The sequence below is a fragment of the Mya arenaria genome, chromosome 2 (genome assembly GCF_026914265.1).
Source record: "Mya arenaria isolate MELC-2E11 chromosome 2, ASM2691426v1".
NCBI classification, from domain to species: domain Eukaryota; kingdom Metazoa; phylum Mollusca; class Bivalvia; order Myida; family Myidae; genus Mya; species Mya arenaria.
The window spans coordinates 237353-251141 of NC_069123.1; the positions used below are offsets into that span (position 1 = coordinate 237353).

A 13789-nucleotide genomic window follows, 5' to 3' on the forward strand; every position below is an offset into this window, starting at 1 on the left:
AAGGTGGCAGTAAATTGGTAACTAAGGTATTAAAATACCTTATTATAGACATGGCTGTACTCGTGCATGCAAAACCTAATGTACTGGAACATGAACATTGTCATTTTTGGAAAATGACAAAATTGAAACTCAAAGTTAACAAATAACTATAAATAGCACATCGGAGATAATGGCTTTTTATTAATTATAATGATGATAAGTATATCTGGTATAATTTTTGAAAAATGCAAACATGAACCATGTTTATTTGTCAACAATTAAAAAAATGACAAATTTATTTCTTATCAAGATCAAAGCCAAACAGACGACAGATCTGACTATTTTGGGAAATGGAAGAAATGAACAAATAATTGATAATATTTTAAACCATTCTCGATTTAAGTCTGAAAAGCATCCCTTTCTATAGTAAGCAGATTTACTTTGGAGGATGGTAAAGTCCATTAATTGTTTCATATTTATATATTTCTATGAAACATTGTGATCTGAGAATGCATCCTGTTTGGTATTATATATACATACTTCTCGTCACAGTGTCTCATAAAACATAATAATTATGTGATTTATAAAGAAGTATAAATAAATAAAATACTTGAAATAATTTAGAAAAGAGGTAAAATGATGCAAGCGCAGAAGCAATACATATTGATAGATGACAATCCCCTGGTCTAGTGTCAAAATGCCCTAGAATGGTCTCCAGAAATGTGGCATGTATATATTGCTGCATTTTTTTAGACACATCAAAAATGATTCCCTGGTTTTCAACACAAAATTCATTGGGGAGATCTCCAGGTTTTCAATGTATGGCGTACATGAAATTATCTGATTTAGAGTCTAATTACTCTATCACCAGTTATTAATGTGTATTAATGTGACAATTTTTTATAACTAAATTCTAAATACCAGGATGTGGTCCAGGATGCCCTCTCTATATTTCAGCTTGAGAATGCTACTTCAGATTAAATTAATTCTTCGTTTAAATCTTGAGTGATGCATATACATTGTAATTAACTTAATTAATTAGGTGTTATACTTTAAATTCAGTCCAATAGTAAAATGTCATATTTATCACGGAGGTTGTCATATACTTGAAATGCTTAATACTTTTCCAATCTTAAAGTGACAATCTTATTCACAATCAATATATATACATGTATAACAAACATATATTTTGAGTGATAATACTATTACTACTTATTAAATAATGCATTTATGGAAAATTACTTATAAAGAGATTTTAACTGTGTATTTAATAGCGGAAAATGGAGAAATATTAAGTGATTGGTGAATGCTAAAAGATTTACTGTGATTTTCTATCGTGTCATTAGGTAGAAATACCATGTTTTCTGCACCATTCTTTCAAATTAAACTCAGTATCCTTCATAAGAACCTTTAATTTCGACATCTATTCATCCTTTTTGGTAAATTAAAACAATTGTTTTAATTGTGCCAAATCTTATTTGGGAGTAAGAGTGCATCTTTAAGTGTTGCCTGTTTACATTGAAATGTATAGGGGAATGAATTATTAGTCTACCAGTGTAAACTTAAGATCTCTTATTTGATCATTATGCACTAAAAAGCCTCACCGACACCCCAGAAAAAGTAGGAAAAACAAGAAGACAATTAATTTAATCCATTATCATTTTCAAGCCCAACACAGACAATCTATCTGCATTCAGCTGTGTATAATAGATTATGATTTTCTAAAAATACAAAACATTTTTTTTCTCAGTTAAATGTACTTTGCTTAGCAAAATATTCAACAAAAAGCAACAATTTCGCACAACAAAGTTGCATTTGAGGATAATGTTGCCCAAGTTGCCGTATTTGAAAATATCACCCAAGTCACCCTGTAGGATAATCATTATTTTGACCTATAAGATAATTTCTCCCAAGAAGCCCTATTTCATGTATTTGATGAGCCATGTCAGCAACAGGCAGTTTGTTAACATAAAGTTAAGTTTTCCTGACTCTATAAACATAAGAGATTCTTTCTTTAATTACGAAACTGTCACAAGATATGTACATGCTTTGTTGTGGATATTCAGTCCCTTTAAGTTTTCAATTGATCTCATATTCTGGACAAAGGCAAATTCATTATGGTGAGCATTCAATGCTATCTTAGTTCACACACTCAGTTATCACATGTTATTTTTCAATTTTTAGAAACCCGCAAGTTTCGGGAATCCAAATAAAAATAACAATGAATCATGTAGGTATGGAAACGGTGGGATCCCAAATCAATGTACAATGATATGAATGGTGTAATATATAAAGTGGGGAATTATAATGTGCTGATTCTGTTAATATTTTTGTACGAGGTATAATATATCTGTTTCATACAGGAGATCTGGCTCTATGTTATGTTGGTAGTTGATTTCTTTGTTTTAAGAACATATTTTATTTTATGAAAGGTTCAAATGATAATGAATATTTCAATACAAATATTTAAGAATTGGATATTTTCATCGGTATAGTACACACTTATAAAGATCATCTTCTTAGGCATCAAAGAGTTATATTTATTTTTTCTTCTTGAATTCTATTGTTGAAAAACAGAATTTACATCTTTTTATATACTGCTAAGTTGCAACCCTGTTCATATATTTATTAGTATTGTTACGACCTAGCCCCGTGGTCCGTCGACGCTATCAACTGTCCCTTTTAGGGTGACCAAGTATTTGAAGTGTTCCCCTCGTGACTGCCCCTCAGGTACTGGTAGCGAAACCTCTCAATGGCAGTTAAATTGTATGTAGTCTAACCATTGCGTGTCAAAAACTAGTTCACCGGGAAGACAACTCAAATCGATGTTTACAAGTTTAATAAACGTTGGAAAACAGTACACCAGCGGAATAAATCATCATTTAAACATCAAAAGAAGAAAAGGTACAGTATGCAATCGCTGGGTAGACACAGGAAAACGCTATATCATCGTGTTGAATTTTATAAGTCCTTTAAACATTAATTTTCCGCGAATTTCCTATATGATTCTTTTTGGATTTTATCAAGGAGACAAATAATAAAAATCGTTTCATTTGTTATCGTTTTCTATTTCCAGTTAAATGTCAAAACCAAATGCCAAAATGGACGAAACGCCCGAGGGCGAATCGTACGGGATGTGCTTCAAGCTATGTCCAAGTTACGTCCCCTCCTGATTCTGGAAAACCCCGCCTTATATACACACATGGTCAAATGACCGAAAATCATGGTCATATGACCCGACCGAAAACGACCCATATATTTGGGTCAAATGACCCAAAAATATTGGCTGACAGCCAATCCAAGATGGCGTCGTCATAGATCGTGAACTATTGAAAAAGTAAATAAACAATCTTCTCTACATGAACACGAGGATATTCACGTCTGATATTCTGTGTCTTTACCCAAGTTAATCAGGTTTGTGAGCAATGAAATCTGAATAAAATAAATGTAGATAGCTTTGTGTAGCATTTGTAATAACTTTTATCCCTGTGGAATGATTGCTCACTCGGCGGTGGCAAAATTCAAACAAGGCTTGCGCGCCTGGAATGTCAGGGCGTTGCTAGTTTCTTGTGTGATTTGCAATTGACCGATAACAACAATAATACATATTATACAAAGAATAAGGTACGTGCATATTTTTCTAACACAACCGTACATATGCTGGGGCATATCAGTATTTTTATGACTGTACACATTTTACTTTGTGTAAAAACATTTTGTCTTATTTATTCAGGGGTTCTTTCGTCCATATAAACAGCCGCTTAAAGCTGCACTCTCACAGATTTACCATTTTTACAACTTTTTTATTTTTTTTCTTGGAAAGGGCAAATTTTTGCATAAATATCTGCAAACCAATAATATAAGATTGCTGAAAAAAATCAGATCGTAGATTTCCATATTTCCGTTTGAAAATTAATGTATTATGGCCTAAACCGTTACTAACAGTTTAAGAAAAATGCATAAAAAATCAATTTTTGAACTGAAATATAAAAATATGCAATATAATTTTTGTCAGCAGTCTTAATTAACTGTTTTCCATGGATTTTCACAAAGATTGGCTCGTTCCAAGACAAAAAATAACAAAGTTGTCAATACGTTTAATTTGTGTAGTGCAGCTTTACGAGTTCTGTACAGTTGTAAAGATTGTATTCTGTTCAGACTTTTGCATCATAAACAGTAGGAATACCTGGAAATAAATATGAATGACTTTGGAAACAGCTTCAAAGGGAGTCTTAGCAGCTTTTATTCTGCTTTGGGCATCAATCCCTCACACTCAAACAGACTCCCTGCTATTTTTCACGAATGACAATTGTTAGCCGTTCGAATAATTGATACATGTATATCTTATATAATACCGTGTAGAAAAATACTTTTTATGATAACAATCGATGACTTTAAACAGGTTCATAAATGTCTTTGTCGGGATAATTAAACTTTTCAAATTTATCAAAATAAGACATTTGGATAAATAGGTCCAAAGTCTTACCTTACTACCAGGGTCATGTTTTTAACCAGCCTGAAAAATGTCAAGGGTTGGGCTTGTGCTACATTCAACCTTTGCCATTATTATACCCCCGACAAACGAAGTTTGAAGGGGGTATATTGGAGTCACCCTGTGGTCGGTCAGTTTGTTGGCCGGTCCGTTGCAATTTCCTTGTCCGGAGCGTAACTTAAAAACTACTGGATGACATTGGATTGAACTTCATACAATGATAGAGCATAATGAGAGGGAGTGCAGTGTACAATAACCATAACTCTATTCTTGCTTATTACTGAGTTATTGCTCTTTGTTACTTTTTTCTTATCCAGAGCATAACTTGAAAACTATTGGATGGAATTTAATAAAACTTCATACAGTGATAGATCATAATGAGAGGGAGTGCAGTGTACAGGAACCACAATTCAGTTTCTGCCGATTTCAGAGTCAGTGCCCTTTGTTACTTTTTCTTGTCCAGAGCATAACTTGAAAACTAATGGATGGAATTTAATAAAACTTCATACAGTGATAGATCCTAATGAGAGGGAATGCAGTGTATAGGAACTGCAATTCTATTTCAGCTAATTACAGAGTTACTGCCCGTTGTTACTTTTTCTTGTCCGGAGCATAACTTGAAAACTATTGGATGGAAATTAATCAAACTTCATACAGTGATAGATCATAATGAGAGGGAGTGCAGTGTACAGGAACCGCAATTCTATTTCAGCTAATTACAGAGTTACTGCCCTTTGTTACTTTTTCTTGTCCGGAGCATAACTTGAAAACTATTGGATGGAATTTAATAAATCTTCATACAGTGATAGATCATAATGAGAGGAAGTGTAGTGTACAGGAACCGCAATTCTATTTCAGCCAATTACAGAGTTAGTGCCCTTTGTTACTTTTTTCTTGTCCGGAGCATAACTTGAAAACTACTGGATGGAATGTAATAAAACTTTATACAATGGTACAGCACAATGAGAAGGAGTTTTAAAAGTGTACATGAATCACTACACTTTTTTAGCAAATTACAGAGTTATTGCCTTTTTCTGTGGTGTTTTTTTGTCAAACTTTGGTCTGGACAGTAACTTGCAAACTACTAGATGGAATAGCATAAAACATCATACAATGATAAATCATAATGAGAGGCGGCGTTCGGGGGTATTAATTACCTTCAGTGATAGCTCTAGTTTTTGTCCAAAAAGTGTTAAGTGGAACCCATATTCAAAAAATAGCACTGGTTAATATTATTTTTTAAGTTAGCAATTTTACTTTCAGGTTAGCAACGGATGAACCATGGATCAACCTTGGGACAATACGTTCGTCAAGGATGTACCTCCAGATTTCGATGTCATCCGGAAACGGGAGGATCGCAAGGAGAGAATTAAACCTTTTTGGGATCTTCTTGTGTATGTATTAGAAAAGCAAAGTCTCTCAACTGTAACTTACTTAATGCTATTTGAATTTCAATCAAACTTTACAGAATTGTACAGCAGCATTGGAAGGTGTGTCCGACATGGTTTCCATGCTCTTGCCTAAAATGTCAAGGTCACACTTTGAGGTCAGTTGAGCCCTTTAGGGATTTCAAAGCAAGATTTGTGTCTGAGCTGTAACTTCCTTTATTTCAATCAGATTTAGATGAAATTTCACAGAATCAATTAGAGCAGCACAGTAAGTAATGCACATTGCATTCATGTTCACCTTTAATGTCAATGTCACCCTTCATTTCATGCTAATAAAAATATTGTCCTAGCATGTAGAGGTCATGCAAAGATTTGATTTACCGGTTAGAATTTGATTGATAGATTTCATAGTAATGATATGTACCTAAGCTATACCTTTGTCACTATTAATCAGAGTTTGATCAAATTTACAGAATGCACAGCCTAGGAAGATGTGTCACACAAAGCTATATTGCTCTTTCTTCAAGGTCAAGGTCACACTTAATGGAGCCGGATAGGGATTTAATATGAATAATTTGTGACTCAGTTATGACTTTGTTATGGGATCGCACTTCACAAAATTGTCTCATGCAAAGATTTGTGCTCTCACCATGATTTCATAGTATTAATGTGTGCCTCAGCTGTAACTTTATAACATAACAGCCTGTGTGTGGAGATATATTTTTATAAATGGAAAATTCCTCAAACTGCGGGTCCATATGTTTGTTACAACCATCTGTTAAAATCTTTATATAATTATAATGCCCCTCCCCCCCACCCCTCGAATGCAAAAAGCATGTTGGAGTGATAACTAGACCATGCATTGCCTTATTGCCCTCAAACTTGACATGGAGGTTGGATGTGATCAGTAAATGACCCCTTTTCATTAAGGTTCATTAGGTCAAAAGTTTCATTATGACCTACAATCCTCATTGTCCAAATAATTCTAACAACATGGCACTCGGGGGGGCATGATGTTTGACAAACATCTCTTGTTATTATATAAAAGTATACATATGGCTATCACTGTGCAAATCTGTGGTATTTGTCGCATACCTGTGACAGCTCTTGTTTATTGATTTATTCAGTTCACTTTTTGTGAAATTTACATGATTGCAACATTAACAATCATAATGTATGAGAATGGTGAACAATTTATTAAGGACTATTGTTTGCATTTCATTGAAGTTTAAAATGAAAATTGAGGATAAAAGATTGTGTGATAAAATTTTGTTAAGTTTGAAAATTATAACCCTAAAAAACTAATGGCTTTTCAATATTAAGGTTGACAGTAATGTTTTATAAAAGTGGTTATGTCTTTTCAGAAATGACAAAGAACCTAAAGTAGGCAAGGTAAGTGAAGTTTGAATTGTCAACTGTTTGTGAATAGGGCTAGGGTTCGTTGAAATGTGCAGACAAAATGCCGAAAATGTGAATATATGTACCATATCAATTTAAAACAAAGAATCTGGCTCCAAAATGACAAAATAAAAGACTCTCACATTAGACTTATGTTTTTTCTAGCTTTATATTGTTGTTTTTCGACTAAATTTCTTATGCATTTTTTTATGTTTTCCTAATCTCATCATTTTTTTGGAAAATAGCTTCAAAATTGAACCAAAATTGTCAAAATTTAAGAGCCTTGCATAGGCATTGCTTACATTTTTGTAAAATTTGAGTCTTTGTCCAATTTTCTTACATCTCCATAAACACATTCCCAAGCAGCCTCCAAAATCATAAAAAAATGCCTGTATAAATTTATTTAACTAAATTATCGCAAACACTATATTTATTGCCAAATAAACTCACAACAAATGATGATTGAATGAATGATTATGGGGATATTTTAATGGCTCAGTTTTTACTAGCAAGCAAGACATGCATTCATGTGACTGTTACAATCTTGTTGAGAATATTCTCTTGATGTAATGTAGAGATAACATTTCTGCTTAACAAGTTTTATGTTTTAATCATTCGTGCACACTAGTCCATATAAACAGCCGCTTCAGAGTCTTTGGCAATTTTTGTTTTGGCGACTCTACGCATCCATATCCCACCTGTTGTTTACCTAGCCAAAAATGACAGACCCCAGCGCTAAGTATATTGAGCAGAAAGATAAATGGCACCTGCTAGATAGTTCAAAAATGGCAATGCTTTGTTTACAGATTGATATAAATTGCAATAAGAGAAAGGTGTTGGCTCAAAATAATTTATGTGTAACTTTCGTGTTTTTATTTAACGAGGCAGTGTTAAAAATTGGGAGTTACAATTGAAGAATATATTTTACATTGGTATGAATCAGTCAACTTTTGGCGTTAAGGGAACAAAACGAAAACTCAAATGTTGAAAAAAGGTACCTATACCCGCATTATTGTGGCTATCTTGTACACCAGAGTGATGATGCTATGCGTACCACATAGATTTAGCATTGTTGAACCTCTGTGATAAGAATGGTTTTAATGTGTTAAATATAAAATTTATGTTTTCAATTTTTTATATCAAAAGAATAAAAAACATTGGGCCGATTGTTCAGAATTAAAAAGTTAACAATGTTGTTAACAGCATCATTGTTAACTTTTAAAGGTGAAATATTTTAATGTTTACAATTAATATAAAATAAGATTTGTGTTTTTGATTTATTTATCAAAAGTATATACAGCATTCAGGGGCGATTGTTCAGAACTTTGTTAAAGTTAACAATATTAACAGCATCATTGTTAACTTTTGAAGGTAAAATGTTTTATGATGTGTTGAAATATTTCAGTAAAATGAACATAGCTGAAACTGTTGTCTCCATATTTGTGAAAAGTACTGCATATCACATTCGTGTCAATGAAACTTTCAGAGTATTAATGATTTGAATGTTTACAACGAATCAGTAAACAATGTTGATAACTTTAACAATGGTCTGAACAGTCGGCCTGGCATTAACGTGCACTAGCATACAAAGTAAAAAATTAATGATAAAATATTTAAAGCTGCACTCAAACAGAGGACCAGTGATATTTATAAGACTTCTGACAAAATATCAGATCACAGTTTTTCATATTTACGTTAGAAAATTAATGATCTATGGCTAAAAGCGTTACTGTTTAATGAAAATGCATAAAACATCATTTTTTTTACCTTAAATATAAAAATCTGCGATCTGATATTTTGTCAGCAGTCTTATATTACTGATTTCCATGCACTTTCGCATAAATTGGCTCGTTCGAAGACAAAAAATTTAAAAAATGTCAAAACGTTCAATCTGTGAGAGTGGACATGAACTAATTTCAACATTTTTACCTTAGTGCAATAACTCAATAACTGCATATAGAAAGTGAAAGCAGATATTGAGTTCTTGCACTAAGGTCACAAATTATATTTACTTTTCAGGATGCATTCATTAACCTTATGCATGACTTAAAAGAGGAGGGCAATGCACTGTTCAAGGAAGGTCATTATGACATTGCGTGGATGCACTACCGTAATGCTATCTTTGTGGTGCGAATCCTGGAGAATCGATTTTACTATACAGTTGACAGGGAGTTCACTTCGTCCCTTTTCTCGAACAGAGCCTTCTGTTGTCTAAAGAAGGTAGACTGAATTTAGCTGTTCTTTTGTTATATTAATTAATGAAATATACTGCATAGGTTATTTTTCTGCAGTATATTAAGTAGAAGTAAAGGTAGTATTGTTTTGAATGAACAGACAAGCTTTGTTTCTTTTTATTTTTAATTGTTTGCATTAAATTTTGTATATTTTTCTTGTAAGAAGTTTCAAAGCTTTCACCAGATTTATTAAAAAAAAAAATGTTGTTATAATAATCCCATGGAATCATCTTGCTTGAATTAATTAAATATTCTTATCTTGCAGTAAGGATAACCTCTATTCTATCAGCTATTATGTTTTTAATCAATCTGATCGTCTTGCATCAATTAATTATTAAGTTCTTTACTTGCCATTATTATAACTGATATTCTAACTTCTATTATTCATCTTTCAGAATATGTTTAAGGAAGCTATACAAGACTGTGACTCCGGTAAGACATAGTTACATGTATACAGGACTTATGTATAAATTTGCCTATTTATGTTGGAATTATTTACATGTTCATCTAAGTAAATCTGATTTTAAGTAGCTCAGCACAGCAATCACTTTAACAAATTTTAAAGAAATATATAACTGAAGCCATTAGTGGAAATCTTCCTCTTCGAAAATTTCTCGTGTGGTTTTATCAAACATTTGTAGTAACAGATGAAAACTTTAGTCCCCAAACAGAATAGCAATTGCGATTTCCCCTTAAAATATTATAAAGGGCTAGCACCCAATCCTCTTAGCATAAGACAACTCCCTAAAAGGTGACCAACATTTTTGCATGGAAACTTTCAGCTATTAAAGGATCTCCTAAGAACATCAAGGCATATTATAGACAGGCTCAGGCTTTTAAACAACTTAAGGAATACCAGAAAGCGTACAAGGCCGCCTGCAAGGGACAGGAAATGCAGCCAATCACTGTAAGTATTTATTTGTTTATCTCTAGTTATGCCCCCTTTTGAAAAAAGTGGGGTATATTGTTTTGCACATGTCGGTCGGTCGGTCGGTCGGTCTGTCTGTCTGTCGGTCGGTCGGTCGGAATACCAAATGGTTTCCGATCAATAACTTGAGAACGCTTTGACCGAGGGACCTCATACTTGGTATGTGTATTGGTCATCACCAGCAGATGAACCCTATTGATTTTGAGGTCAGTGGGTCAAAGGTCAAGGTCAGTGTGACCTTTACATGAAAAACGGTTTCCGATCAATAACTTGAGAACGCTTTGACCCAGGGACCTCATACTTGGTAGGTGTATTGGTCATGACCAGCAGATGAACCCTATTGATTTTGAGGTCAGTGGGTCAAAGGTCAAGGTCAGTGTGACCTTAACATGAAAAACGGTTTCCGATCAATAACTTGAGAACGCTTTGACCCAGGGACCTCATACTAGGTAGGCTTATTGGTCATGACCAGCAGATGAACCCTATTGATTTTGAGGTCAGTGGGTCAAAGGTCAAGGTCAGTGTGACCTTTACATGAAAAACGGTTTCCGATCAATAACTTGAGAACGCTTTGACCCAGGAACCTCATACTTGGTAGGTGTATTGGTCATGACCAGCAGATGAACCCTATTGATTTTGAGGTCAAAGGTCAAGGTCAGTGTGACCTTAACATGAAAAACGGTTTCCGATCAATAACTTGAGAACGCTTTGACCCAGGGACCTCATACTAGGTAGGCTTATTGGTCATGACCAGCAGATGAACCCTATTGATTTTGAGGTCAGTGGGTCAAAGGTCAAGGTCAGTGTGACTGTAAGCTGAAAAAAGGTTTTCTGATTGTCCATATTTTATTTTCTTATATAGTAGACAGTAGAAATTTATATGTCACTAAATGCATGAGTTGAAGTATCAGTTTTCAGTGAACATCTAGTTTAATTATGCCCCCCTTCGAAGCAGAGGGGTTATATAATTGCTTTGCACATGTCGGTCGGTCTGTTGGAAGACCAAAGCTTGTCCGAGTGATAACTCAACAATTCCCGGACCTATGGTCATCAAACTTGACATGAAGATTAGGTATGACCAGTAGATGACCTGCCTCATATGCATCCAATGACAAATCAGCTGTCATTTCAGTCCATGCATATTTCATTCAATTGTCCAAATATTTCTGGCAACTTGGCGCTCAGGGGGCATAATGTTTGACAAACATCTCTTGTTTTTATTGTTTTTTATTTTGAAGGAAATTTGTCGAGGTATTGTCATAGTGTGTTTCCATCATCAGTAGAAAATTGGGAAATCCTGCAAGCCCTGCACTAATTAAATGCTTGGCTTGCTCAAAATCTGGATTCTATATAGCAAGTTCGTTAAAAATATTTATGGCAAGCACTTGTATCAAGATTTGGTTTGTTCATCCAAGAATCTAATTTTCATTACTGTGTCATCAGTGGAGTCGTTCTCATGCAAAATCTTTAATGCTCAGGTCGTAACTTGTAAACTATTAAAAATATTGACATGGAACTTGGTATATTTGTTACCTATGACAATTGACTACTTTGTACAAAGTTTCGACTCCCCATGATCAACTGAGAAATACCAACAATAATTATTGATATTCGCTTGTAAGACTCGTTGGTATTTTGGTATTGTATACCTAGACAGTCATTGAAATCAGACTTTTGGATGAACAAGCCTGAATTCCTACATAACTTTTTGGCATTAAAAAGCCCTGCTATATGACATAGGAATTTGAAAAAAGCTCTTCTAGAAGTGCATGGCTTTTGGGCTTGTGCTAAATTTGACCACTGTCATGATATTGTACGTTGGACGATTAGCTTCTGTTTCTATTTTAATGTTAAAGTGCCAAGGACAGGGACAAATGTTGAACAGATTGGACAACTGGCAGCAATATCACATAAATACTTAAATCAAATTTCAAACACAATTAAATTTACCACAGAGCCTTTTGTATGATTCAACCATTTTTAATAGCATATTCTGTCATAGAATGTGTTGATAGTTTTAACCTAAAAATTCCACAGAAATTATTTCTTCAGCAGACCTTGTGCTTGAGTAATGCTCAAAAACAATGAGTTGTACTCAATGACATTTTTGGTGGTTGTATCATTTTTCTTTGTGGAAATTGAGCAAAGATTTTAATCAACATATTTAAAGCTGCACTCTCCCAGATTTACTGTTTTGACACAAAAAAATTTTTTTGTCTTGGAATGAACCAATTTTTGCATTAACATCTGCAAACTAGTGGTATATGACTGCTGACAAAAGATCAGATCGCAGATTTTCATATTTCTTTTTGAAAATTAATGTTTTATGTCTTAAACTGTTAGTAACAGTTTAAGAAAAATGCATAAAACATCAATTCTTGAACTTAAATATGAAAATCTGCGATCTGAATTTTTGTCAGCAGTCTTAGATCACTGGTTTCCATGCATTTTCGAATAAATTGGCTCGTTCCAAGACCAAAAACAAAAAAAGTTGTCAAAATGTTCAATCTGTGAGAGTGCAGCTTTAAAGCAATGAGCGGATAATAAAATAAAGTTTTGAATCTTTTGATGCTGTTGAAAGGTAAAATGAGTTGAGATTGATTAAGAATTGATTTAAGTATTTTCCTTGTATCTGGCGGCCTGGTTTTGCATTCTTTATTTTAAACCAAAAGTAGAAAAATGTTCACCAGGCACTCCTGCACATATTTGTGCAATGTACATAATTGATTCTGGTTTTCCGATGTTCCTATTTATAGATTTGTATGCGTGAATAAGAGCTATATTTAGATCATTTTTTATTTTTTCATTCATTGAACTTCTTATACTAAAAGCAAAAAATCACTTTGTGATTAAAGTACAAGTTATTTATTTGTTATTTTATCTAAAACATTGTGGAATACTTCTTGTTTTAGTGTAATGAGCAAGTAAGTATCTGAAAGTACATGTTTATCGTTTTTCATTAGATGTATGTATATACATGCAAAAAATTCTTCTATAATCTTAAAGGCAAATGAAAAGCAAAACTAGAAATTTTCTTGAAAATGATCTAGTTTTAAAATAGAAAAATGATAATGACAGCAAAAGTGCTGATAAAGATTGAATTATCAGATATGTTTAATCATTAATTCTTATAGGTAAATATAAAAAAAAAAGGTTCAATGTTTGTCCTTTAAACTGATAGTAATGACATTGAAAGTTAATGAAGTTTGATTTTGGATTATATGTTTCATAGTTATGTTACACCCAATTTTTGATATTCAGTTCTATTTTATTTCAAAGTTTATTTTGTTTTTTTGCTATGAAAAGGACAATACTTTTTACCACCAGTAATATCTGCTGACTTTAAAATTGTGAAACTTTATTTTGTGCA

At 33.3% G+C, this 13789-nt stretch overlaps 1 protein-coding gene across 4 annotated transcripts in view; it reads left to right on the top strand.

The window, feature by feature from the left end:
• The window catches only part of LOC128207130 (helicase with zinc finger domain 2-like), a 103174-nt gene that overhangs the window by 7522 nt on the left and 81863 nt on the right, over positions 1–13789 (top strand). For 2 of the 4 annotated variants that reach the window (XM_052909925.1, XM_052909900.1), the window contains exons 2-6: positions 5735–5865; positions 7224–7251; positions 9277–9477; positions 9887–9923; positions 10274–10398. In XM_052909925.1, coding sequence (XP_052765885.1) covers positions 5753–5865; positions 7224–7251; positions 9277–9477; positions 9887–9923; positions 10274–10398 — 504 coding nt within the window. In that variant the 5' untranslated portion in view covers positions 5735–5752. Of the gene's footprint in view, positions 1–2275; positions 2319–5734; positions 5866–7223; positions 7252–9276; positions 9478–9886; positions 9924–10273; positions 10399–13243; positions 13344–13789 lie in introns of those variants that run through there. The other 2 variants (XM_052909910.1, XM_052909917.1) reach the window with 2 other exon arrangements.